Source organism: Peromyscus maniculatus, chromosome 15, assembly GCF_049852395.1.
Source record: "Peromyscus maniculatus bairdii isolate BWxNUB_F1_BW_parent chromosome 15, HU_Pman_BW_mat_3.1, whole genome shotgun sequence".
Taxonomy (NCBI): domain Eukaryota; kingdom Metazoa; phylum Chordata; class Mammalia; order Rodentia; family Cricetidae; genus Peromyscus; species Peromyscus maniculatus.
Window position 1 is genome coordinate 34,518,332 of NC_134866.1, and position 27,990 is coordinate 34,546,321.

At 37.3% G+C, this 27,990-nt stretch overlaps 1 protein-coding gene across 1 annotated transcript in view; it reads right to left on the reverse strand.

Moving 5' to 3' along the window:
* Positions 1-376: 376 nt before the first annotated feature.
* Positions 377-27,990, reverse strand: part of Plcxd3 (phosphatidylinositol specific phospholipase C X domain containing 3) — a 174,986-nt gene continuing 147,372 nt past the window's right edge. The window contains exon 3 of the mRNA XM_006988928.4: positions 377-7,002. Coding sequence (XP_006988990.1) covers positions 6,849-7,002 — 154 coding nt within the window. The 3' untranslated portion in view covers positions 377-6,848. The remainder of the gene's footprint in view (positions 7,003-27,990) is intronic.

Below are 27,990 nucleotides of genomic sequence, written 5' to 3' on the forward strand. Positions count from 1 at the left end.
TATTTGGTGAAACACAAAAGTAGCTCCATTTCTCAAACGAATGTCTCATGTGTCATATGGAGTGGGAGCTCATCAGGTTATTTCCCTCACCTTAAGTTTTTAGTTTGAGATGCTTTGTAATATCAACAAGTTACATTAATATATTATGTGTTGATACTTACTGTACGAGGGATGGTATCAAAGATAGCTACATTCAACATTAAGACCTTTAACATAATCAAAGCATGCGATGCTTTTCCTTTATTGGCACAGAAACAATTTTTTGGTTAAGGAGATCCTATTGTGATGATGCTTGGTTTTTTTTAAGATGTTCTGAATCATATTTAACTTGAGAGATCTATTTGGTTGCTTATAATGAAGCATGGATGAATATAAATTGGGAAAAAATAAATGAAACTGGTACCAGGACTTTATTAAGCAACTTCACTAGCTACAAATAAACTTTTTTTTTTACATTAAGAACACAATTTTATATATAAAAATCACATCTTCTATACAGACTATAGGCATGGATTTTTATAACAGCACATTTACTAAAGTATCAATGAACAGATCCTAAAAAGAGAAGGCACAGGTCTGACTCCCTCTGGTGAATACCTGGGATCCATGAAGGAAACATCACCAGCTCTACACATTCTCTTTCTCCAAAAATGAAGCAAATCAACATAAATACATACAGGCAGCAATCATGAGATGGAAACATTATGGAACTCGATTTTCCCATTTTTCTCATCAGAATTTCAAGAGAGGAGGTAGCTATCAGGAATTTTCCAGAACTCCATCCGTGCTCAGACTATGACGGACTCTGTGTTGGAAACACTGGATATTTATTTAGGAATACCGGAATGGTTGTAGTCTTTGAAAGCTGATTTAGGAACCACACTTAGATCTCATAGCTCATATTCTGGGTTTTTCAGTTTCAGTTCCCGAAAACCAACTTCTCAATACAACCTGCTTCAGCAACTGTCTCTGGCATGGGCTTTACCCCAGAGACCACTTTCTGTCCCCAGCATCATCGTCCAATATGGGAAGAAGCCCTCAGGACCAGACAGTATTTACCTTAGATTCTTCTCTCCCTCACTAAAGAGTTCCTTTCGTCAAATGTTCTACAGTTACATAGATGACTACTTGTAATTCACAAAATAATTTTAAGGTGTTAATGATAGGGAGTGGAATGATGGGTTTATTTGATTCCTCTTTCAAAAGAAAACACACTGAATTTTAGAACAGCTCTGGTCTTGAGAGGCACTCCCACTTTCCAAGAGAAGTTTTTAAAGTGTGCCATGTTTTTGGTTGTCTCGATAACTGGGTGATACTATTTCCAGAAATAATCAGTAGAATCCAGTCCTCCAGCATGCTATTATAGGAAAAAATTGAATTTTGTAGCATTCACCTAATGAAGATATTTGTTTGATTTTTCAAGTGACTTTTGGGATGCTTCTTGAAAAGCATCTGTAGACTTAGTGTGAAACTGTATTTTCTTCATAAAGGGACCTAAACTACAGATTTTATGAGTAGTCTTAGTATAGGACAGTGATCTCAGAGGTCACAGCAGCCCAACTGAAAAAGATTGGGAGGAACTACGTATAATGTTGCCAGAATAAATGAAGCAATGTAGAACATATCCATTTAAAATTTAAAATCCTTAGGTAAATAAAAATTTTAGTGTAAGCAGTTCTGATGAACTATATAGGAAACTCAATAACATATTCCGTATCTGAGATACGAATTTCACTGCTGTTATATATTTTACTTGGCAGCTGTAATCATTAAAAAGAAATAATTAAGAATGGAAGAAATTGGGAAACAATGTTCATAAATAGAGTCTAATCCTAAAGTAGATTATAGTTTTGCTTCTGATCTGACCACCTTTGTAGACTGGTTGGGAGTTTCCTGTTGCCCGTGGGGAAGAGAGAAAGATGAGTGTTGTTACTGGTTTTGCTGAGAAGCAAACCATATTGGGATCACCTCATGTCAATGGAGCTTCTGTGATTCTCATAGATGCAGGCAGTCCATCTTATTTCATATGCAGTGGGTTAGAGAAATAACTTCAAAAACAGTGGGTTAGAGAAATAACTTCCCATAGAAATCTTACCATTAAAGTAGAAATGACCCACCATTACAAAATACTGTGTTGGAATTTCAGCGCTGAAAATAATGAATGGAAATAATAAATGTGAATTTAGTCTTCCAGTGAATAATGGAGTTGGTAAACTAGGTGGTATCTGATACTTTCAAATAGCATAACCGATGAACAAGCTGGGAAGTAGAGTTGTGAGAACTCAGTGACGTTCTAAAGCATATACTCCATAAGATTGCTTAAGTGACATTTTTAGAAGAAATATGATTTCCGCTAAAAATTTAAATCCAAATTGCAGCAACTGAATCATGCTAAAACAAAACAAAGCAAAAAAAAAATGACAATGAGTTAAGGCTAGTCATGACGTGCCCTTTTTCTTTAGGATAAGTTTGATGTTTAAGAAGATACAATATAATTACACGTACCACTGACAATTTTGACTCATACAGATGTAGGATCAGAACTAAGAACTACAAAATTGTATCACAATTAAAATAAAAGTTACACAATTTGCAATTAACACCTGTTACAAACTCTATAGAATATTTTATTATCGTCATTGGGAAAACAAACAATTTGGAACGTTATTTTAAACTATACATTACACAGGAGCCACCAATAAGTTATGGCAAATAGAGCATTCACACCATGGTTTCACTGAAAACTAGTGTAAAAGACTGAAATATAGCAAAATAAAATGCTTTAGAGATCTTATTAGTGTCTCCTGGGGGACAGACACTGTGTGTTATTTTCTCTTAGCTGTTAAGGATGCGAGCACTTGACCTTCTCATCTCCTCTTCGGTTCACCAACCAAAGAAAAGTTTGAAGATTGTGTTGCTAAATATTTGTAAAATGGAACTAAAAACTAACAAAAACATGCATTTCCTGAGACTTCCAATTCTCTAGTCTGTAATTCTAACAGATAGGAACATGGACAGGTGGTATCGCCAAAAAACACCTCAGAACTTTAGAAGACTCAAACAGCTTTGAGTGAAGATGTGTATGCGGTCAAACATCTATATTCAAATTCGTATTTGATCATGTCTCTTGAGGGTAACTGACAGTATAAATAGAGAGCACTACTGCTGGGTGGTTCTAGTTTCTGCTGGTCTCACTTTTTTATTGGTTTTATAATGATTTTTCTCTCCTTAAACATTCAAATACTTGATCTATATTCAAACCTAATAACAGAGGAAAGATTGATTTCAAGAGTTTAAAATTGCAATAAAACCAGTTTGGCTGATTAGTTGTAACTTCAACAGTGTGTGTGTGTGTGTGTGTGTGTGTGTGTGAGAGAGAGAGAGAGAGAGAGAGAGAGAGAGAGAGAGAGAGAGAGAGAGAGAGAGAGAGAGAGAGAGAAGAGAGAGAGAGTGACTGTGTGTATGCGTCTTGCCACATATTTTACGCTCGGATACATTCTCTGTTAGGTGGTGTGTTTTCCCTATATGGTAACATTGAGGTTACCATATAGAATTTCCTAAGGCTTTTAAAGGATGCCTCCTCATTCTCTGTGCTCCCATGACTGTGTAGTAAGAAGGAGACATAGCTGGTAATGGCAGAAGTATTTGCTATATTGGTCCCTCAGAGTAACTTACAGGAAAGCAAATGTAAAAATGATTTTATTGAGAATTTTCTCTCATTCCTCTCACTCCTTGGATTTACTGCCATGGATTGAGTAAGACTTGGATCTTAGGTTTTTTTTTTTTTTTTTTTTTTTTTTTTTTGCTTTGTGGGACTTGTAACATAAAGTTGTCTTAAAGTGCCAGTGAAACAAAATGTACAGCAAGACATAGCTACACTGGAAGCCTGTGTGTAGCCCTTGTGCTCCCTGGTCTCTAGAAAGACAAAGCAGAACTAAAAGCCCGAATGGACTGCATACCATCACTTATCTATGAAAGGCCCACAGTCTGCTCCATGAATGTGCTCAATAGCGGGGCCAAGGACCAGAAGACAGCCAAAGGCACCTTATCTCTACTCCTCTTTCCCAGAAACCCCTTCTAGTGAGCTCCCTCATGGCTTGTTTCTATCTTAGTCCTTCTTTAGAAGTTAAGGCAAGCCCATTTATCTCAGCGCCTACTACCTAGGAACCAACTGTGTATCTACATGGAAATCCTAAGTTCAGATTGAAAGTACCTTTTTTCTAACAAAGTTCTGTGTTGATATCATTAATGGCAAAATCCACAAAACAAACAAACAAACAAACAAACCCCTCTTTCCTAGTTAAGAAATTTCAGTCTAATGCTTCATTATGTTAATTCTTCCCAGTACTCAAATAACAAATATCACAAAGTTGGCTATGTGCATACACTGCAGGAAAGCATCCAAATTTAAGAAAATACAATACAGTAAGTTCTACATTGCATCTATTTTTTTTGTTAACAGATTAAGATTCTCTTTTTGTCATATTATAAGCTAAATAATTGTGTCAACGCAACTGTGCTTGGTTATAGATGCTCATGAGGCATCAAAATTGGGGAGTCAGAGAATGAACTGACTCCATAAGCAGTTTTATAGAGTACAATGTCAACAATCAACTAAAAAGAGTTCCTATTTATCTGCACAAGAAGATCAAGTGAAATAGATAATAGATTTGCAAAGGATAGATAAACAAAGGGGGAAGTATACTCTGTGAATATTAAGTCCTAAGCTGTAATGTTTTTATAAAAATATTTTATATGATGAACTACTTCATTTTCAAATGTTTTGTAACATGTCCCATACATTGCTAAAGGATGTTATTTTCATTTTATTTTTTCCAACTTTTGAGATAGGATCTCACTATGTAGCCCAAGATAACCTTGAGCTCAAAGTATAGCCCAGGCTACTCTTGAAGAAGTATTGATTCTCCTGCTTCTCAAGTTCTGGGATTATGGGCATGTACTACCATACCTGGCTCTTGGATTCATTTTTAAATTAAATTATTTACTAATATCAGTGCTTTTATTTGAAGACAATTATCTTATTTTTTCATATAATTTGTGTATTTGTGTATATCAGTATCAGCTTGCTTGAACAAGAGTATGTGTGACAAAATACACACACAACTGGAATTATAAACATATCTGCTGTATACATAGGCATGTTACTTATTCTAAAAGGAGACCACATTTTTCACAAACATTCTATTGAGTGTAAACTTTTTTTTCACTCTGTAGTTTTTAGAAAGTGCTGTTTTCTGATGAAGAGTAATTGTTCTCTAAATCAACTCTTGGTTATTTACAATATTGAGAAATAACTTTAAATCAACTCCTTAATTATGTCAAAGAGACTAACTCATTTGTCTTCTGTTCAAATTAATTAAAAGCCAAGGGAGTGCTTTCATTTCTCCAGGAGTTTGATATGCATGGAAATGCATTGTCCCAGGAAACTATTAAGGTTTGATTATTTCTATATGTGAAGATAATATAATTTATAATTTTAGGAACTTCAGAAATTGTACAGATTTTTGCAAATCCCTCACATTATTCCTGTGAAACAAAGAGAAGGGGGAATTGTGCCCTTTGAAGATTGTTTTTGGAGTTGTCAAATACTACTGGACACAGGAGGATATAACAAGTGTGTTAACACTGTTATTACCAAAAGTGATACCACAGAAACTTTGTACGAGACTTCAGCCCATTGGCCTTTTTCTCACCTCAAGCAGGATGGACCTTGGACTGCTAACTGTAGATGAGTCTGTAGAGATCATACATATTGAAAGAATTTGTAAAGGAACTTTAGGGATTATGGATAAACCTCAAAAACATTATTTGGACTCCCTCTGCATTCCTTCATTTTCTTCTAAGGTATAAATACAAATAAAACTTCCTTAAAACTTTTTCATAATCTGGGTTTTAGAATTTTGCATTGGAATCCCAATTTTATAGGAGAGTCTCATGTTCTTTCTTTTGATTTTTTTAAGAAAAATTAAAATTATTAAGAGAAGTTTTTATAGATTTAAATTTTTTTTCAGATTAACACACAACTGTAGCTTGACATTTGCAGGGCATTATTACTCCAGACTGTTGAATTAAAATAGTAGCTGTCTATGAATACAGTCTTCTTCTTCTTTTCTTCTTCTTTTTAAAATACAGAGTTGATGCTCATAGTCCTCCCAAAAATCTTTTTGCATGATAGTCCTAGCTGCCTCACACAGAAATACTCTGAAACATCATTGTTTCCATAGAACACAAAAATCACTAATGACTGTCAATATTACTGATACAAGGAAATTGATTTGATGCATATTTTCTACGACCAAGAATTAGCTATGACCGCTCAATTGCAGATGACTATGGAATATTTTATCAAGTCTCACAAAACAAACACATTTCAGTACAACAATGTAACACACATTATGCCGGGCATTCAATTGCTTTGAGACCCATATAGCATCTAATTAGAAAGAGCGAGCAAGAGAGAGGGAGTGGAAAGGGTAGAGGGTATAAATAGTACAGGAGCCCGAGGTTGAAACTAGAAAATGCAATCAAGTAAACACTCATGAGTCACATATCACAAACATTAATTCTGAAAAACAAAATTCACTGTTCTTTTCTATTCCTAACACTAGTAGTAGATTTTGCTCACCAAATGGGAAATGACATATTTATAGTAATGCAGAATATGGTTACAATCACTGAAGACATGGTTTACCCTCTTTTCCCACTCACCGACAGCCTTAATTCCTTCAGAGGCTCAGCAGAATAGGAAAATCAGAGGGTGTATTTGATAATACGTCTAATACAATGAGGCTTCTCTATCTTACTCATGGACACACCAAAGAGGAATATCAAGTGTTGGCTTCCCCTTCATCAAAGACATAGTTGAGTTTTATGACAGTGCTGATAAAATCGCCAAGTTCTACAAAATCAGCAGTGACAATATTGATGCCACTCTCTCCTGGCTTCTGGGTACGGACCCACTGCATCATGGCAGGAAGCGCTCTGAGAAAGGAAACAAAAAGAGAAGTTAAAGAAGGCATGGTGCATCATTCACAGTTGATGGCTGGTGCATCATTCACAGTTGATGGCTGTCCAATTTACTAATTAAATATCTCAAACACTAGCACAGGTGGTAGAAAATGATCAAATCAACTCCAGTGAATTCTTGAGTCCTTTAAAATTTTATTCGTGTGTGTGTGTGTGTGTGTGTGTGTGTGTGTGTGTGTGTGTGTGTGTGTTTGCATATGCATACATCACAGTATACTTGTGGAGGTCAGAGGATAACTTGTAGGAATTAGCTCCCTCCTTCCACAGTGTAAGTGCCAAGGATGAGACACAGGTTGCTTGATAGCAAGTGCTTTTACCTGCTGTGCCATTTTCCTGACCATGAGTTCTTTTTTGTTGTTGTTGTTGTTTTTGTTTTTTCCAGACAGGGTTTCTCTGTGTAGTTTTGGTGCCTGTCCTGGATCTCGCTCTGTAGACCAGGATGGCCTCTAATTCGCAGAGATCTGCCTAGCTCTGCCTCCTGAGTGCTAAGATTCAAGGTGTGTGCCACCACCACCTAGCAACACCACCTGAGTTCTTAACTTGTGTATATAATTTGAATAAGAGATTTTTACCATATTGGTCTATATTGGACTCTTCAGCTTTGGAGCTCTAAGAAACTGTTCTAGTTTACAATGGATCTTGAATTTCTCCTCTGGTTTTACATGCTATAATTTCCTACCTTACAAAGCTGTGGGATGATGAGGTGAGAAATGAACACTTGTACTTAGCAAATATTTATTATATATCTGTTGTTTTTGGAAAATGCATTAAGTTGTAAATATTCACAAAACAAATGTCTCTGCCTTTAAAAAGTTCATGGTGTAGTGATAAGCAGGTGAGCAAGAAGAAAGTTCCAATATACAGTATATAGTACAATCAATATATAGTATAATCATTGCCCTTCCAAACCATTCACTGAGCACCTAGTACTTACAAGTTCCCATTGTAAGCGCTTGAAACATTCAAGAGAATGAAAGAGAAAAATCTTAGCTTAGATAGGGTCAACTAGTTGGCTTAGCAGTTAAGAGTGCTTGTAGCCAAGATTGATGAGCTGGGTTTGGTCCTTGGGACCCACATGGGGGAAGGCAAGAACTGACTCCTGAATATTGTTCTCTGATATGTGCACTGTGGTGTACATATCTCTTGAACACATATGTAACAAATAAACAAATTAATGTAGGAAAATGTAAGCTTATATTCTAATAAACAAAGACATACAATAAATGATAAACTTAAGTAAATTATTACATAGTTTGATGAGAGGAAACAGATGCTATAAAATAAAAAAGAAATGAAGATACAGTATAAAGCTGAGAAAGGGCAATTTATTAGACCTCCCTGGTGAGGGGATATTTGTGAAAAGAATTTCTTTAAACAAAAGTTAGTCACATGGATATATAGAAAAAGCATCCTAGCTACTGACCTGGCCCTAAAAGAGTAGGTTAACTAAACTTGGAAAAGGAAATAGGAGAACGGTTAAAGATAAAGTAAGGATTGTGAGAGAAGAGTGGTGTTTCCTGCAAGGAATGTGTATCAGTTACTTCACATAACACTGGGACAAAATAATGGCAAAAGCAACAGGAGGTGTTCTTTCCTAGTGGAGAAGACAAGACAGTGGGAGAGTGGAAAGCTGGTCACGTCGGGTCTGCAGTCAGGAAGCAGAGACAGGTAAGTGCTGGCGCTCATCAGGATATCCTGCTCGTTTCATCCTTTTTGTCCCTGCTAGATACCTGGAACATATTTGGGGTGAGTCTTTCTTCCTCAGTTAAACTTCTCTGGAAAAAGTCACACAGAAATTCCCAAAGGTTTGACTCCTAGGTTATTCTAAAATCCAGTCAAATTGACAATGAGGAATAACTATCAAAAGTCCACCCTTGTCAACCTGATACCAAAATACAATATTTTCTTAAAATTATTATTTTTTTATTTTTTGAGATTATAATATAGTTACAACAACTACAACCAATCAAAATTTGACATTGGAGCTCAGTCCCAGTGGATCCATCTATAAAACAACTCTGGTACCCAAGGCTCAGGAATCTTTGTGGAAGTAGGGGCAGGCAGGAAGACTGTAAAAGGCTGAAGATCAGTGGGTTAGCTGTGAGACTGTTCATCTTAGGACTGTCAGAAAGCACACCCATAAAGTCTCACCAACATGACTGCCTAAACATGAGCTGAACAAGGATAATAGGCATGCTAAAGTAGATGGGAGAAAGCCCACAAGGCCTCAGCACTACACTAAGAACTACATCATTTTTAAATCACTACATTCTACCCCTCTTCTCTATGGGCTCAGAGACATTTCATAATTTTAAACATGTTCAATCTAACTTCAAAATTCCCATATTTTTAACAGACAGGATCAATACCACACTCAAAACCAAATGTCTCTTCTGGGATTCAAAACCATCTCTTAACTGAGCACTCTGGAAAAAATGTAAACAAGTAAGTTATATTCTTCCAATATTCAATATCACAAAGTAAGCATTACTATTAAAAATGGATGGACAGGAGAATAACAAAGAAAGACCTGCCCAAAGCAAACCCAAAATCCAACAGAGCAAACACCAAATCTAGCTACTTTGTCAAACATCTCAAGTGTGCGGTGTCACCAAAGGTCTTGCAGACTAACCTGTCTGGCACCTGGAATACATGTAGCCTTCCCTGAACCCTGTTCCACTCCATGATCTCCTTGGCAGATATCCAACAGTCCTGGCATCTCCAATATCAGCAGTTATCCATTGTGACTTAGACTTCAAAGCAGCTTCTTCCAACTAACTCTCAAGCCCTCTTTGTAGAAAATCTAATTTTGTCACAAATTTTTGGAGCCTTAGCAGCTTTCTGGAGCTTCCTTTCAAACCTCCATTACTCATACTTTTTGCATTTTGAATGCTTGTAAAATCGTCAATCCATGAATGATGCTGCCAGATTCTACTGCCAGGTCAAGATGTAGTCTGGCCCTTTTACCATAGCTGTAATGGTCTCTGGACACCTTAGTGGCTGAACTTTGGGGAAAAAAATTCCTAAATGGTTGTTTTGGAGCAGAGAATCCCTTTTGTTGGTGTAGCTAATTGAGTCTCTCTCCTCACAAATGAAGTTTCTTTTCTTTCTTATATTTGTTTGTTTGAAATCTGAGGCCTTTGTTGGTTGGTATCTTGCTCTCAAGGCAACTCTCCATTCTCCTATTTAAAACTCAAGTTTTCTCTTTAATTGCTTCCCTTCTTACTGTAAAACTCGATAAGCTCAGTGAGCAATAGCCACACCACAGCCTGAAAGCCATGTTGTTAGGAAACATCTACCTTGGTGTTGGTAAAACGAAAAGCACATAGATGCACATACCAGAAGTCAACTTGTACATCTGCAGCAACTGACCTTCAAAAATGGCATGAAGAACATGAGTTGGAGAAAGGATGGACTTTAAAATAAGTGGTTCTAGAAACTGGGTCTTTATTAACAGAAGAATGAAGTCAGATCTCTATCTCTCCACAGTTATATAAAAATTAGGATGAGCTGGATTAAAAATGCAAATATAACTTGTAACTATGATACTACTAGAACAAAATATAGTTGGAGCACATCAAGACATTAGAAAACAGGGCTTTCAGAAATGAGATCATATCTTTCCTTTTTTACAAGTGAAAATAGAAAAATGAGACTAAACAAAACTTAAAAGCTCTTCACAGCTAAGAAAACAGTCAACAGAGCAAAGACAACCTACAGAACAGGAGAATATGCTTGTGCAGTGTATAATTAATGGTTGATTAATATCCAAATTACATAAAGAACTGAGACTACTCAGTAGAAAAAGCAAATAAAGTATCACTCAACAAATAATCTGATCTAAAAGTGGATATTTTCTCAAAACAAAATGTAATTAGCTGGCTTATATATGAAGTTTTCATATATAAGAAGCAGGTCATAACAAAAATAAAATCACTTTAGTTAGATTAGCTGTTATCAAAATGGATCTCTGTGGTAGTATGTTTAGAATATGTGAAACCCTGTGATCAGTGTACACACACACACACACACACACACACACACACACACACACACACAAAGATAACAAATTATTGTGAGGATACAGGTACAAGGAAATCCTTGCACATTTTGGATCATAAATTAACAGAGCCATTGTAGAAAACAGATATTTTCCTAAAAAATTTAGAAATAGAATAAAAAATATATATGGTTGTATAGCCAAGGCAATAAAATAAGTGTGTCAAAATAACATCTGTACTTACATGTTAATACTCCACTATTAAGAAAAGCCAACAAATGGTAACAACCTAATGTCCATCAACAGATGAATAGATGTACTTAAAGGAATACTATCCAGCTGTAAAATGAATAGAGTGCTGATATCTGCAACAACATGGATGGAACTGGATGTCACTACATTAAACAACCCAGAAACACCAACAGCAAAAAAGACAAATATCATGTGAATTCACTTACATGTGGAATCTAAAAAGGTTTGCCTCTTAGAAGTTGGGAGTAGACTGGTGGTTACAATGCCTAGGGAAAATTCAAAACTGAGGTTATGAAGAAGGGTTAGTAAGCAGGTTGATAGTGAGATAGAAGTCCTGTGTTCCCACACACAGAGAAAAGAAAGACAAAAACTTGTCTTCAACAAAGTGGTGATGATAACATGCTATGTATTTATAGAATAAGCTAGAATAAATGATGTTGAATGTGTTCCCTACAAAAGAAGGATCAGTGTTTGAGGAGATCAATGTATTTGCCCTGGTTTGAACATTACACACTATGCCTGTAATGAAATATCAGCTGGTAGGTCCATAATTATGTATAAGCATGCATCAGTAAGGAAAAAAAAAAAAGATGAGCTCTTAGGATAATCAAGACAGAAACAATGTATCCTGCTTTGGAATAGCAGCAATGTGTCTTTGAACTAGTGACAAATGACAGTTTGAGTGGAATTAGTTGTAGACAGGAGAAAGAGGTCATGGATTATACTAGATTCCTAACAAAATTTGGATATGTACATGCTATTTACTATCTTGGAAAGATCAGGATGATGTCTTTCTGTCACAAGAGGTAAGTTCAGAGTCAGATACCAATGTGACTGCAGAATGCATGAATTGAGACCTCAAGTGTTCATTAATGGGCATGGACACCACATTGAGCATCATTTGGTGAGGATGCCATGTGTTGATACTTCTCCAGATACTGGAAAACATATCCATACAACTGAATCCATTGGAGCAAACTTTAACAAATAGCCTTTGGCTACACTAAGGCTTTGGACCATACCTTAAAATTCTGATCCATATTCCTTTATCTCTGCATTATCCCATTAGAAACCCATCAAGATAGATACAGTTGCTTCTCAAAGGCTCTCAGAGGCTCACTGCCTCCAAAAACAGACCAGTAGGTGGGGAAATTTGGTTCTCACAGTAACAGTTACAAAAGATTTTCATCTTAACCACTCTGGATCTCTGGAACAAAGACACATGAGCATTTTTGCTCATTAGAAAGGCACTGTGCTGATGTGTGTGTGGCCCCTCAGATTTGAACCCCATCAGTCTCTTTTGGAATTCCTGAAGCAGATGAAATATCCCTGCTGCAAATACAGCATCACCCTTGCATTTTACAAAAGGCAAACACACACACACACACACACACACACACACACACACACACACACACACACACACACACGTATATATCTGGGGAAGGATGGCATGAGCAGAGTCTATTTCTCAGGAGAATTCTTTCTCAACAGCTAACTCACCTACAGAGGAGAAAGGAAGAGTAAACAACCAATGCCAAAGCCAGTGTTGACTGTATTCATCTAACCGTGGAGATTGTTCCCCAGATGTCTTAGGTACCAGGTCACCGGAGGCTAATGAGCACCCAACTATCCATCTGGGAACCATGACCATTGCAGACAGCCTCAGATGCCCTCACTACTCTGTGATTAACTTCTTAGTGCCTGAATTTAGACCTAATTGTTACCCCTATGGAGAGAGGCCAGAAGAACACAAGACAGCTCTTTTCCTTTTTTGTAAATGTATAATAGATCGCTTTGTGGATTGATGGAACATTTTTTTTGGAATAGCTTGTAGTCCTCAAATGAAATACAAATATTACATTGGAAATATTATTTTGCCAAGTTTTGGGCATATTTCTGTTTTCTATGTATACATACTTTCTAACAGTCAATATGATACCAAAGCCAAAACAAACAATTATGCCAAGTTGACTCTTAAATACTTAGACAGTTGTGAGTAGTTATGTTAAGGCCCAGTACACTTGATTAAACTGGCAAATAGCACTGAACATTTATATGGACTGGTGTTTCTCTTATGATTGCTCTTCTAGGTCCTAATTGATTAACTTTCCCTGTTTCCTTCCCACTTGGTGACATTTTAATGCCACAGAAAGAATGTCAATTTATTTATCTGTCTGTTCATACTATTTATATGTTAACGATATATAAACATATAAAAGTAAAAAAAAAAGTTGTAATTTGCTTTATCAGGAATCAATTTTTGCCCCTTGGAGGTAATATTGCCGTAGAAAATGTACAATGTACAGCTAAGTGATAAGTAGATAAGTTTACTTAGCATCAAAGAGATAATTAGAATGAACCAACAAGTCTCTTCTGACAGAAATAAAATAGCAACAGTTGAATAGCATTGGGTTTTGTTAGTTAAGGGATGTAGTAAGAAGTCAGTCCAGGCTCCTAAACAACTGAAATTTATTTTTCATAGTCTGGGGTCTGGAAGGGCTAAAATCAAGGTGCTGGCAGTTTTGGTGGCTAGCAGGGACTCATTCCTTCAGAGAACTTTCTGGCTTTTGTTTAAAATTATTATTTATTTTTTTGTTACGAAGAATTCTTACATTCTCTGCCTCATTACTTAAGTCAATTCACTCATCTTTTAGATGAAAGTTTAGATGACATTTCTTCAAAAACAGTAGTCAGAAGTGAATGTGTTTACACATCTAATCGGCAACAAATGCCCGCCCCCATAACGAAACTGCAAGCATTCTGAGCCATGAGGACTGTTTTCACATTGTAGCATTCCTGGCACCTGGCATAGGGTCTGGCATGAGCTGGGCAGTCAATAAGTATTTGATAAACTCACAAACAGGCTTTGGTTTTAAGAACAAGAGATCTTGCCGGGCGGTGGTGGTGCACGCCTTTAATCCCAGCCCTCGGGAGGCAGAGAGGCAGGCGGACCTTTGTGAGTTCGAGGCCAGCCTGGGCTACCAAGTGAGTTCCAGGAAAGGCGCAAAGCTACACAGAGAAACCCTGTCTCGAAAAACCAAAAAAAAAAAAAAAAAAAAAAAAACAAGAGATCTGCTTCTGAAGTATAGGCAGAACACAGCCCATGAAGCCACTGTTCATTTCCCTAGTGGCTACTGTCACGAGTACTAGTTCTGATTCATTGCTTTTTTGTGGGAATAAAAGTACTGCTGAGAAAATTATTGAATAATTTTGCAGTTTCTCTTCTTATCAAGTCTTGCACGTGGATTTTCTAACTGACCAATCAACTTTAAGTGCCTTCCCCCACCTACAGGAGGTGCCAAGCGATTCTGGGTGACAGTGAAGGTTGTAATTATCACCTTCCCTTTAAGAATGATGCATATTAATTGTACCTGCCAATTTTTCAAATTTATTTAACATATTCATTATACTTACTAGTTATCAGCCTTTCTATTTAACTAGAATTTAGTTCATTAGAAATATACTAGGTAGGAGTCCACATTGAACTCATATTCAAGGATGCATGCATGTGTGTATGGTACACTTTCACAACTCTATTTTATTCATGGTACTTCCATTATTCCTCTAAACTACTGCATTTTATGGCTATGAATAAATAACGATATAATTATAGCTAATAAAGCAATTGTGCCTTTTGTAAATTTTATTTGAATGTTTCAGCAATGTTTCCTTTACTGGATGACAAGAATTCCCCAATATAATGCACTGATTTTTATAGGAATCTTCAGTGCACTTGAGAAACAATTTGCCAAGAGCACTGAACATGTCAGGGACTTGTTGCTATCTGCTGGCATCAGCCTCTCCTTATAGCTGGAGACCTTGCCAGCTAGCAGAGTTCAACACAATGCCAGGTTTCCTTCTCTTAATTAAAATTAAGTCTAAAATTTTTTAAATGGGATTTCCTGTCAATTTGGCCAGTTCTAAAGGTTTCACGATTTCATTTCAAACATAAAGAACAAAAAGATAAAGCAAAAGAGACTCTTGGCCTGAAGGCTGGCACTTTGTGCATGGAAGCACATGGTCGTCCCCACAGGGGCTTTATGTCTCAGGTTACACAATGGTGGGCCTTCAAAATAACTCCAGGTAAACAGGTGAATCTCATAAATCATAAAATCTACAAACTCAGCCTGATGCGTGTGAACACGCACACACACACACACACACACACACACACACACACACACACACAGACTCACACACACGCACACAGACGACCAGAAGCAGCATATCTGGTTAAAGCTTGATAAAAATAACTGATTTAAATTATTTGCCTAAAATTGCACTCTGAGAAAAATTGTATAGTATAAGCATGACTCTTTCCTTCCAATCCATTCACTGAGCACCTAGTACTTACAAGTTCCCAGGGTAAGTAAGTACATGAAACATTGACGAGAACAAGTGTCAGCTAGTGGACTGCACAGTTACAAGTGCTTATGGCCATGTCTGATGACCTAAGTTTGATCCTTGTCCTGTTAAAGACTATCATCTCAACTGGAGAGTTAGAGAAAGGAGAGACAGGGGAGAAAGGGGTAGTACTACAATTGTATTTCGGGTCCCAATTAACCTCAGTTGTAAAATAGAAGTGACAGTACCCTGAGTTTTGCATACACTCATACCCTCAGGGGATGAGGCCCTTGACAGGGCACCTCAGATGCAGTTCAGGGTTGTTAACACTGCTTAGCCACAACAGATGTGTTCTGAACCCTGCAAGATACAGGCAAAAAGCTGCAGCCACACTGGAGGTGGGGGCACAGGGATTAACCAGGTGTCAACCTTCTCCAAAAGGTATGAGCAGCTTAAGATATCCAAGGGGACGTCTCCGAGTCTTCGGAAGTTTAAGAGCTATTTCTAAACTCATTCCCATGCTCAGAGAATAGCTAGCTTAGTTCTGTGTTTGTGTTGTTTGTTTAACAGAAAGCAATGAAATCGAAGCAACGTAAGATACGCCATCCATTTCCCTTGACGATGGCAACAGCAGCCCATTTTGTTGTAGCTAGGAAGACTGTTAAAAATCCATTTTCAATTAAAATAAGATCACATGAAGTACAAGAAAAATGAGAGTTCAGAAAATGTACTGTGTCCTCAGGCTCATTGCTCGCTCCCAGGCAGCGTTTCAGAATGAGTCACAGCCCGGAGAGGAGATAGAATGTGAGCACAGCCAGCCCTCTGATGGGGCCTCCTGGTGTGCAAGAACTCTTCTGTCTGTTAATTTTTCAAGGGAATGAAGAAGGCAAAAAAGCTTTACCAATTCTAAACAAAGAGCCCTTTCAATGTATTAGTAAGATTAGATGGCCAGAAGACAGACAATGGTTTTTCTTTCAATTGTAGAATCTCAATATAACGAACAGTTCTGCGTGGGATCGAGTGTTCTCAGTTCACACCCTCTTCTTCGATACCAACAGCCCCCAACTCAATGTTACTGCGCTGCACCGGGAATTTGTACTCTCAGTCTGTTTCTAAACACTCCAGTCCAGTCTGCCCAGAGGTAGTGAGTGGAAATGATTACCTTATCACAGTGTTTTGTGTATCATACTCTGTACATCTCAGTGTTCCTGGCATACCCTTTTAAAGATGAGCATGATTACTAAATCCGCATCAGGTATTCACCTGAAAAAAAGCCATACATATCCCTTAATTGTACCTATTACTTGAAACCCAGCCAACTACCCATGGCTGCTGAAGTCATGGATCTTGAAGGAGCACCTGTAACTGCCACTTTGCTAAGTCAGCAGAATCCATACACTCTAAATATTTGTCCTCATACCCACAGATGTCTGTAGTCCTCATCCCCTCATCAAGGAAACTTTTCTTTGCAAATCCACAACAAATCAAAATGAACTGTTGAGGAGCCCAGTCCCAGTGTATACATCTATGAGACAACTTCTGTCCTTCAGGTTCAGGGATCATTGCAGAAGAGAGTGCAGAAAAACATGTAAGAGCCAGAGGATCAGTGGAGTTTGCTGTGAGACTGTGTTCTAGTAATCAACTTGACTGTTAAACAGGAGGTGAACAAGTATGACAACAGTAGACACACTAATGTGGATGGAGTAAAGCCCAGGATGGCTCAACCCTAGACAAAGAACTACAGGTAACAGATGCTGAGAGTGGGAGGAAAAAGTCTTCCTTAGGGAGGAGGGCACCAAAGGCTTGTTCGATACCAAATGGACCGTCCTGAGAACACACCTACAAGTGACATTCTAGAGACTGGACAGGTAATATACAAGAATTTACAAGTATATACATATACATACATGCATGTAACAACAAATGATGGAAAACGAGGCCATGAATTTGGAAGAGAGCCAAGAGGGACTTGTGGGAGGGTTGGGAAGGAGGCAGGGGGAAGGGAAAATGATGTAATTATATTGTCTCAAAAAATTAAAAAGTAACAAAAAAAATCAACTTTCTAAAATTTCACATTCCTCAGAGAAAATGCTAACAGGCAGAAATAAACACAAGCAAAATTTAATTTGATCATAATAACCCAGGTGCTAATGAGTTAGTGTGTCTGGGGGCCCATGCAGTCATGGAAGATCCTAAAGGTGATTTCCTTAGCCTTCTCTCTTCTAATAAGTGACACCTGCAGATGAAAAGGATTGAATGATGTCATCTTTTCCGCAAGAAAATAATATTCACCAAGTGATTATTTATAATTTCCTCTTGACAACAGTCTTAGAAAATTGCCCTTAGAAAACAGTCCAGGAGATAAAATTTTAACTCAGTTTAAGTTAGAAGACTATATTGTATTGTGTGATTTGTTGTCTATATATTAGGAAATTATGCTGCCAGACAGTTCTTAAATTGACCAATTTTTTGTTTTCAGCAATACAGACATTCTTAAGGTCTATAATATGCGACAAGTATGTCAAACCATAGAGGTGCCATATTTGTGCCTTACTTGGTAACACATTCCCCTTCTTCCTGTATATTACCTCATTACCACATTCGGAAATGTGATAAAGACTGCCACATTTAAAAGTGCCTTAATGCAGTTATAATCGCTGAATACAATCTCTACAAAATTTTTTCCTAAGCTTACCTCTGTGGGGGAAATGCCTCATGAGAAATGAGAAGATATTCCCAAGACAAAAAGTTTCACTGGTCAAATTTTCATTAGTTTAGGAAGTGTTGAAGCCCCTTTAATATTTGAAACACACACAACAATGCATGAAGCCTATTATTGTATTAGAAATATTTAGATATTCTGTAGATCTTATTGTCATGTCTTCATATAGTGTTCCCCAAACTTACATGATCCAAGAGCATTCCTCCATCTTCCATCACTAACACGCTTGTACATATGTACACACACACACACACACCCACACACACACACACACACACACACACACACTCATAAGCCAGCACTAGGCACCTACACAAAACTGTATTTTTGTATTCCTGATCAGCATTATTTTCAAGGGCTTGAGATCACCATATATTTCAGGATCTTTGGATCTGTACAGCTGATTGAATCTGGCCTTCCTACCTTTGGATCACTTCTACTCTTGGAAGGTTCTTTTTGACAATTAAATAATCCAATGTGGGCTTACAAGAACAAGTCTCTTCTTCTTTAACATGGTATTCTTTTAAATTCTGAAATTTAGTATCGCTTATTTCCATCAAATATAACTTCCCTATACTGTCCTAAAACACCCCAATGTCCTTTCCGTAAGTAAATCTGAGAACGTGCTCTGTCCATCCCTCTGACTATTCCACTTTTTCTATAGTTCCTCAAAATGATATATAAGCTGATGCAGTTGTCTCCTAGGGATGTAGAAAACAGCAAAGTGCTTCCATCTTCACTCTGTCCTCTTATTACTCACAATGGGACATTTAACTTCCAAATATACACCTGAGGCAGAAGGTTGTTTGGTATGTACTCTGTTCAGTATAAATTAGTCTTACCCTTTTGAAACATGGCTTGTCGCACTTTTTTTAACATTAAAGTTACACTTGAACAGTTCCGTAGTGTACATTCTAGATGATGATTACCCAAGTTTCTTATTTCTCTGTAGTGTTGCACGGTTCTCAATGTCCTATAAATAAAGATTTGAGCCCCCCCATTACCTTCATTTAACTCTCAACATTTTTCATTCATTCCACTGCTATGTTTCTCCTGTCAGTATAATTTCTCATGAGTACCTAAGGCTGGTTTTAGCTGCAATGAAAGGGAAGCATAGAAACTAAGCAACTCCACTCTTTGGAGAGTCAACATAAGCCTTCTACCTTATGACTTCTTGTAGCTCATCCAAGCAGAACTGTAAGAAAAGCCATCAGTGGGAGCCTAAGGCTATGAGTGCTTAAAAACTGGAGAACAGTAATGGATTAGGAATACAGAAATGGGAACCCATGGACAGCGTTTCCAGCTGTTAGTAGTGATGGTGTGTCAGAGGGTGACAGTCACCCAGCTAAGCATCCCTTGGCGGCTTTTGAGTGTTGATGCCAGTGAACAAAGAGAAATGGTGTAATTATCATTTTTCCTACAAAAACTGGAATCACATGTTTATTTGAATATTTGGTTATGGAACTATCCAGTTGTTTGGTTGAGTCTATACTTATCAAATACAGAAACCGGGTTTACAAGGTGGTGTAAAGACCATAATATTGTTTTTCTTCAGGCTGCTGCTCACTTCAGCCTTAATGAAATCGTTAATTAAGAATCTATTGATTCCATTTCTTTCTACATAGATTATGCTATGAAATGGAAACATTTGCACAATGTGAGTGTATTTCAGGGAAGTGTTTGACATTGTGGTCCTAAAAGAACTTTTGATTAATTAATTTCATTTAATTTTACTTCCTAAATTAAGTCTTTCCCCCCAAAACTGATGTATAATGCTATGGAAATGACTGTAAAAGGTAAAATAAATTATGTTGCATAACAAACCATACTCAATCCTAGGTAATTTCAGAGAAGATTTTCAGGGAAAGTTCTTTAGACATTGTTGGATTGATTGTGGACAGAAGAGAAGGAAATCACTGGCTACAGATAGAACCAGAGGAACTTAGGAGGAGTCCATGGCAATTCCAGGACACACATTCCTAACAATTCTAACAACATAGTTATTTAGGTTTCTCCTGCTCTTTTTCTCAAATAATTTTTTATTTAAAAAAATATTTTCTTTCCTTTTACATACCAACCCCTGTTCTCCTCCCTCCCCCTTCTTCCTTTCCCCCTCTACCTCCTACTATCCCACCCCCATCTCCTTTGCATAGAGGGTGAGGCCTCCCTTGGGTAGTCAACACAGGCTGGCATACCAAGTTGGGGACAGACCTACCCCCTCTCCACTGCATCAAGGCTGAGTAAGGCATAGTACCATAGGGAATAGGCTCTAAAAAGCCAGTTTGTGTACACAGGATAAGTTGTGATTCTATTGCCAGGGGACCCACAAACACATCAAACCATACAGCTTTCACCCATTTTCAGAGGGCTTAGTACGGTCCCATGAAGGCTCCACAGCTGTCAGTCCAGAGCCCGTGAGCTCCCACTAGCATGGGTCAGCTATTTCTGTGTTTTTTTTCCATCATGATTCTGACTTCCTTGCTCCTATAATCCTTCTTCCCTCACTTCAACTGAACTCCAGGATCTTGGCCAAGTGTTTGGTTGTGGGTCTCTGCATCTGTTTCCATCAGTCATTGAATGTAGGTTCTATAATGACAGTTAGGGTAGATTCCAATCTCAGTGCAGGGGAAGGCTAGTTCAAGAACCCTCTCCACCATTGCTATGAGTCTTAGCTGGGGACAGTCTTGTGATTCCCTGGGGTTTTACCTAGCTGCAAATTTCTCCCCATTCCCTTAATGGTATTTTCTGTCAATATGTCTCTTTCATTGCTCTCCCTTTCCATCTCTCTCCCCAACTTGGCCATCTGGAGCCCTCATGTTCCCACCTCCCATCCCCTCTCCTCTATTCTTCACTCCCAGTTTACCCAGGAGATCTTAACCCTTTCTTCTTCCTAGGACGATCCATGTGTGTCCCTCTTAGTGTCCTCCTCTTTACCTAGCTTCTCTGGGGTTGTGGATTATAGCCTTGTTATCATTTGATTTGTGTCTAATATTCACTTATGAGTGAGTACAAACCATTTTTGTCATTCTGAGTCTGTGTTATCTCACTCAGGATGATTTTTTTCTAGTTCTGTCCATTTGCCTACAAATTTCATGATGACTTTTTTTTTTTTTTACTTTTGCGTAATACCTCATTGTATAAATGTACCACATTTTCTTTATTCATTGTTCAGTTGAAGGGCATCTAGGTTGTTCTCACGTTCTAGCTATTATGAATAATTCTGCTGTGAATGTCGTTGAGCAAATGTCCTTGTGGTGTGGCCGAGCATCTTTTGAATATATGCCCAGGAGTAGTACTGCTGGGTCTTGAGGTGGGTTGATTTCCAGTTTTCTGAGATAACGCCATACTGATTTCCAGAGTGGCTGTACAAGACTGCATTCCCACCAGCAGTGGAGAAGTATTCTCCTTTCTCCACATTCTCTCTAATATAAGCTGTCATCAGTGTTTTTGGTCTTAGCCATTCTGACAGGTGTAAGATGATATCTCAGAGGGCAGGCAGTGGTGGGGCACACATCTTTAATCCTAGCACTTGGGAGGCAGAGCCAGGCAGGCAGATCTCTGTGAGTTTGAGGCCAGTCTGGTCTGTAGAGCGAGATCCAGGAAAGGCACCAAAACTTCAAGAAGAAACCCTGTCTCGAAAAACAAAAAACAAAAATCAATCAATCAAACAAAAATATCGTATCTCAGAGTAATGATGATAAATATCAATCTCTTTCCATTGTTCTACATGTAGATATCCAGCTATGCCAGCACCATTTATTGAAGATGCTTTCTTTTTTCCATTATATAATTTTGGCTTCTTTGTCAAAAATCAGGTGTCTGCAGGTGTGTGGATTAATGCTAGGGTCTTCAATTTGACTGCAATGATCAACATGTCTATTTTTATGCCAATATCAAGCTTTTTTTATTTATTACTATAGCTCTATAGTAGAGCTTGAAGTCAGGTATGGTGATGCATCTGGAAGTCCCTTTATTGTATAGGACTATTTTGGCTATCCCGGGTCTTTTGTTTTTCCATATTAAGTTGAGTATTGTTCTTTCAAGGTCTGTGAAGAATTGCATTGGGCTTTTGATGGGGATTGCATTGAACCTGTAGATTGCTTTTGGTAAGATTGCCATTTTTACAATGTTGATCCTACCTATCTAAGAATATGGGGGAACTTTCTATTTTCTGATATCTTCTTCAGTTTTTTTCTTCAAAGACTTAAAATTCTTGTCATACAGGTCCTTCACTTTTACTTATTTGTGGCTATTGTAAAGGATGATGTTTCTCTGATTTTTTTCTCAGCCTATTTGTCACTTGTATATAGGAGGGCTACTGATTTTTTTTAGTTAATCTTGTATCATGCCACATTACTGAGAGTGTTTATTAGCTGTAGGAGTTCCTTGGTAGAATTATTGGGGTCACTTATGTATACTATCATATTGTCTGTAAATAGTGAAAGTTTGACTTTTTCCATGCCAATTTGTATCCCTTTGATCTCCTTTTGTTATCTTATTGCTCTAGCTAGAACTTGATGGATATTATATTTATTATATTATATTGTATTATATTATAAAGTACTATATTGAATATATATGGGGAGAGTGGACTTGTTCCTGATTTTAGTGGAATCATTTTGAGTTTTTCCCCATTTAGTTTGATGTTGGCTGTTGGCTTGCTGTATATTACCTTTATTATGTTTAGGTATCCCTGATCTCTCCAAGACCTTTATCATGAAGGGGTGCTGGATTTTGTTAAAGGCTTTTATAGCATTTAATGAGATAATGATGTTTTTTCTTTTAGTTTATTTATATGGTGGATTACATTGAAAGATTTTCATATGTTGTTCATATGGTCAAAGAACCATCCCTGCATCTCTGGGATGAAGCCTTCTTGATAATGGTGGATGATCGTTTTTGATGTATTCTTGGATTCGGTTTGCTAGTATTTTATTGAGAATTCTTGCATCAATGTTCTTGAGGGAAATTGGTCTGTAATTCCTTTTTCTAGTTGCATCTTTATGTGGTTTGGGTATCACAGTAACTATAGCCACGTAAAAAAGAGTTTGGCAATGTTCCTTCTGTTTCTATTGTCTGGAACAATTTCAGGAGTATTAATATTAGCTCTTCTTTTAAATTCTGGTAGAATTCTGCGCTGAAACTATCTGGCCCTGGGCTTTTTTTTTTTTTTTTTTTTTTTTTTTTTTGGTTGGGAGACTTTTGATGACTGCTTTTATTTCCTTAGGGGTTACAGGTCTATTTAAATTGTTTATCTTGTCTGGGTTTAATTTTGACATGTGTCACCTATTCAAAAAATTGTCAATTTCTTTTACATTTTCCAATTTTGTGGAATATAGGTTTTTGAAGTAATACCTATTGATTCTCTGAATTTCCTCATTGTCTGTTGTTATGTCCCCCTTTTCATTTCTGATTTTGTTAATTTGTATATCCTCTCTCTACTTTTTGGTTAGTTTGGATAGGAGTTTGTCTATCTTGTTGATTTTCTTAAAGAACCAGCTCTTTGTTTCATTGATTCTTTGTATTATTCTCTTTGTTTCTATTTCATTGATTTCAGCCCTCAGTTTGATTATTTCCTGACATCTACTACTCTTGGGTGAGTTTGCTTCTTTTTGTTCTAGAGCTTTCAGTTGTGCTATTAAGTCACTAGTGTGAGATTTCTCCAATTTCTTTATGTGGGCATTTAGTGCTTTGAATTTTCCTCTTAACACTGCTTTCATAGCATCTCATAAGTTTGGGTATGTGGTATATTCATTTTCATTGATCTCTAGGAAGTCTTTAATTTCTTTCTTTATTTCTTCTTTGACCCAGTGGTGATTCAATTGAGCATTATTCAGTTTCCATGAGTGTGTAGGCTTTCTGAATTTTGTGTTGTTGTTGAATTCTAACTTTAAGCCATGGTGGTCTGTCCAATAAGATACAGAGGGTTGTTCCTAATTTTTTTTGTATCTGTTGAGATTTGTTTTGTTACTGAGTATGTGGTCAATTGTGGAGAAGGTTCCATGGAGTGCTGAAAAGAATGTATATTCTTTTGTGTTTGGGTGAAATATTCTATAGATATCTATTAGGTCCATTCCAGTCATAACATCTGTTAGTTCCTTTATTTCTCTGTTAAGTTTCTGTCTGGTAGTCTTGTCCAGTAGTGAGAGAGGGTGTTGAAGTCTCCCACTATAAATGTGTGGGTTTGATGTGTGATTTGAGCTTTAGTAATGATTCTTTTACAAATGTAGGTGCCCTTGTATTTGGAGTATAAATGTTCAGAGTTGAGATTGCCCCTTGATGGATTTTTCCTGTGATGAATATGAAATGCCCTTCTTCATCTCTTTTGATTGATTTTAGTTTGAAGTCTATTTTGTTAGATATTAGGATAGCTACACCAGCTTGTTTCTTAGGTCCATTTGATTGGAAAGTTTTTCCCATTCCTTTACTCTGAGGTAGTGTCTGTCTTTGAGGTAGAGGTGTGTTTTTTGTATGTAGCAGAAGGATGGATCCTGTTTTGGTATCCATTGCGTCTTTTTATAGGCAAATCAAGACCATTGATAATAAGGGATATTAATGACGAGTGATTAATTTCTGTCATTTTTTTTGGCAGTAGTGTGTGTGTGTGTGTGTGTGTGTGTGTGTGTGTGTGTGTGTGTGTGTGTTCCCTTCTTTGGGTTTTTGCTGTGTTTTTGTGGATGCAGCTAACTTCCTCAGGATGGAGTTTTCTTTACAGTACTTCCTGTAGGGCTGGATTTGTGGATATGTGATGTTTAAATCTGGTTTTGTCATGGAATATTTTGTTTTCTCCATCTACGGTGATTGAAAGCTTTGCTCGATATAGTGGTCTGGGCTGGATCCGTGGTCTCTTAGTATCTGCAGCACATCTGTCCAGGACCTTCGGGCTTTCAGAGTTTCACTGAGAAGCCAGGTGTGATTCTAATAAGTCTGCCTGTATATGTTACTGGACTTTTTCCTTTGCTGCTCTTAATATTCTTTCTTTATTCTGTATGTTTAGTGTTTTGACTATTATGTGGCGAGGGGACTTTTTTGTGGTTCAGTCTATTTGGTGTTCTGTTTGCTTCTTGTACCTTCATAGGCATGTCTTGCTTTAGGTTAGGAAAGTTTTCTTCTATAATTTTGTTGAATGTATTTTCTGTGCCTTTGAGCTGGAATTATTCTTCTTCTATCCCTATTATTCTTAGGTTTGGTTTTTTCATGGTGTCCCAGATTTCCTGGATGTTTTGTGTTAAGAATTTGCTGGATTTAATATTTTCTTTGACTGATGAATCTATTTCCTCTATCTTATCCTCAATGCCTGAGATTCTCTCTTCCATCTCTTGTATCTCTTGGTTATGCTTGCCTCTGTGGTTTCTGTTCATTTACTCAGATTTTTCCTTTTCCTGAATTTCCTTAGTTTGTGTTTTCTCTATTGCCTCTATTTCAATTATGAAATCTTGAACTATTGCCTTCGCCTGTTTGATTGTTTTTTTCCTTGGGTTTCTTGACTTTCTTTAAGAGATTTCTTGATTTTGTCCAATTTTTTGTTTGTCTTTTCCTTCATTTCTTTAAGAAAATTTTCATTTCCTCTTTTAGGGCTTCTATCATCTTCATAAAGTTGTTTTTAAGGTTATTTTCTTCTTGGTCATCTGCTTTGTGATGTTCAGGTCTTGCTATTGTTGGATCACTAGGTTCTGGTGGTACCACATTGCTCTTTATGTTGTTTAATGTGTTCTTACACTGCCATCTACCCATTTCTTCCTTTAATCCAAACACATTGGGCTCCATGTCATTCTTCCTCCAATTAGTGCAGGTGAGGCCTCTGGCTCCTGTGGTTGCTCTTCTTCCCAGTCAGTCCAGGAGGGGGCATATAGCTCCGGTGGTCCCTGTTGCCAATCAGTGCAGGGTGGGGATATGGCTCTGGCCTCCTGCTCTTTTTCAACTTTTAGGTTGAAAATACAGTAAAGTATTTCTGGTTGTGTGTTTATGTGTATGTGTACATTACGGACATGGCGTACAGATTTGGGAGCCTTAACTTAAAAAATTCTGAGAGTCACACCCTGAATTGCATCAACTGCATTCACTTTTTTTGGTTTTATTCTCATGGTCCTGCTTCCAGCAATACCATTCTTAGACAATCAGGAGCTTTCTTACTGTAGGAATGAGGAGAAAGAATAGCATTCAGCATTATTCACCTTATAACACATAAATTTTAAATTTTAAACATGTGTTTACTTAGCATTCTAAGACCAGTTAACATGATATTATGAAAGGATCTAGTTAAATAACTTATGATGAAATTGCAAAACTACCTTAGGGAAAAAAAATCACTATATACTGGTTTCATTCATTAACATGAATTGTAAAAAAAAATACGTTTCCCCTGTTTTATTTTAGACTTAAAAAAAAAACACTTAAAACTCCAGTTTAGACTAGAAGATTTTCTTTCAAGAGCCGGTGTTCACTTTTGAAAAGCACTCAGCAACAGGAGTGGGTAAGACAGCAGTACTGGTGGCAGCCACTGTCTTTGTAGGCTTCTCAGAATCAGTTGCTAATTATCTGATTAGATCTGCCCTTGGGAAAGGCCAGACCAGGGGGCTCTTCTTCCAAGGCATTACATTTCTCTGACAGGGAAACAGTTTTAGAGAGATTCTGCTATTTTCAAGGGAAGGGATGAATAAATACTTTCAAAGTAAAAGTTGAAACCAGTGTGATGGAACCTAAATAACTGTGTTGCTAATTTTATTAGGAACTCCTATCCCACTGGACACCATTAAGTAGAAATCATTTGAAAATATCAAGTGTGTGGCTTTCTTAGATACTAATTATAGAATGTATTTTATAGCTGGTCTTATTCCTGACATTCAGTTCCATTTTCAGAGATAAAAGGTTTCGAAACAATAATAAAAAGACAAGAAACCTTTATTAATGCTATACTAAAATAAAGTGCTCTAAATAAATATAAAATATGTTGCTGACAAAACCTCTAGCTGGTTCTTACTGTTTCAGATGACAAATGATGCCTCATAATGCTGATTTACTTGTCTTAGTCACATTAATGCCTTTGGAGCTAGCTAAATTAGGAAAAAAACAAAAACAAAAGCCACCATCAGTAGGATATACAAAACTGACTTAAGAATTCTGAATACTTGACTTGAAACTTGGCCGTTCATTACAAGTCATACAAAACCACCAATATCTGAAAGGGGACATGGTTGTTCTTGACTAGGCAAAGACAGATTTGAAACCGAGACTCTGAGTCTGCTTGAATTGTGTCTGCAGCTCATGGAAACCTTTCTGTGCAACATGCAGAATGGAAATTCTTCGCCCTAGCCTAGTGTTACAGGGAAGTGAAGACTTAATTGTGATGGTTAACTCACCTGAAAATTTTAAGGCGCCTACAAATTTGATACACATAGTTTTATTATCTGGGATTATGAAAACTGGAAAATGCTTCTGCCTGTAAACTGTCTCTTTCACTTAAAAATGGGTTGGATTGCAATTGGATTTTGTTATTGATTTCACTTACTCTGTCTGATTAGGCATTAAGAGGCCATGAAAGATGGTAAAGGAAATAGTCAAGGTCATAGTTAAGGGCATAGTTAGAAAGTTTTCATTGTTCTTTTTATATTTGGTGGATTCT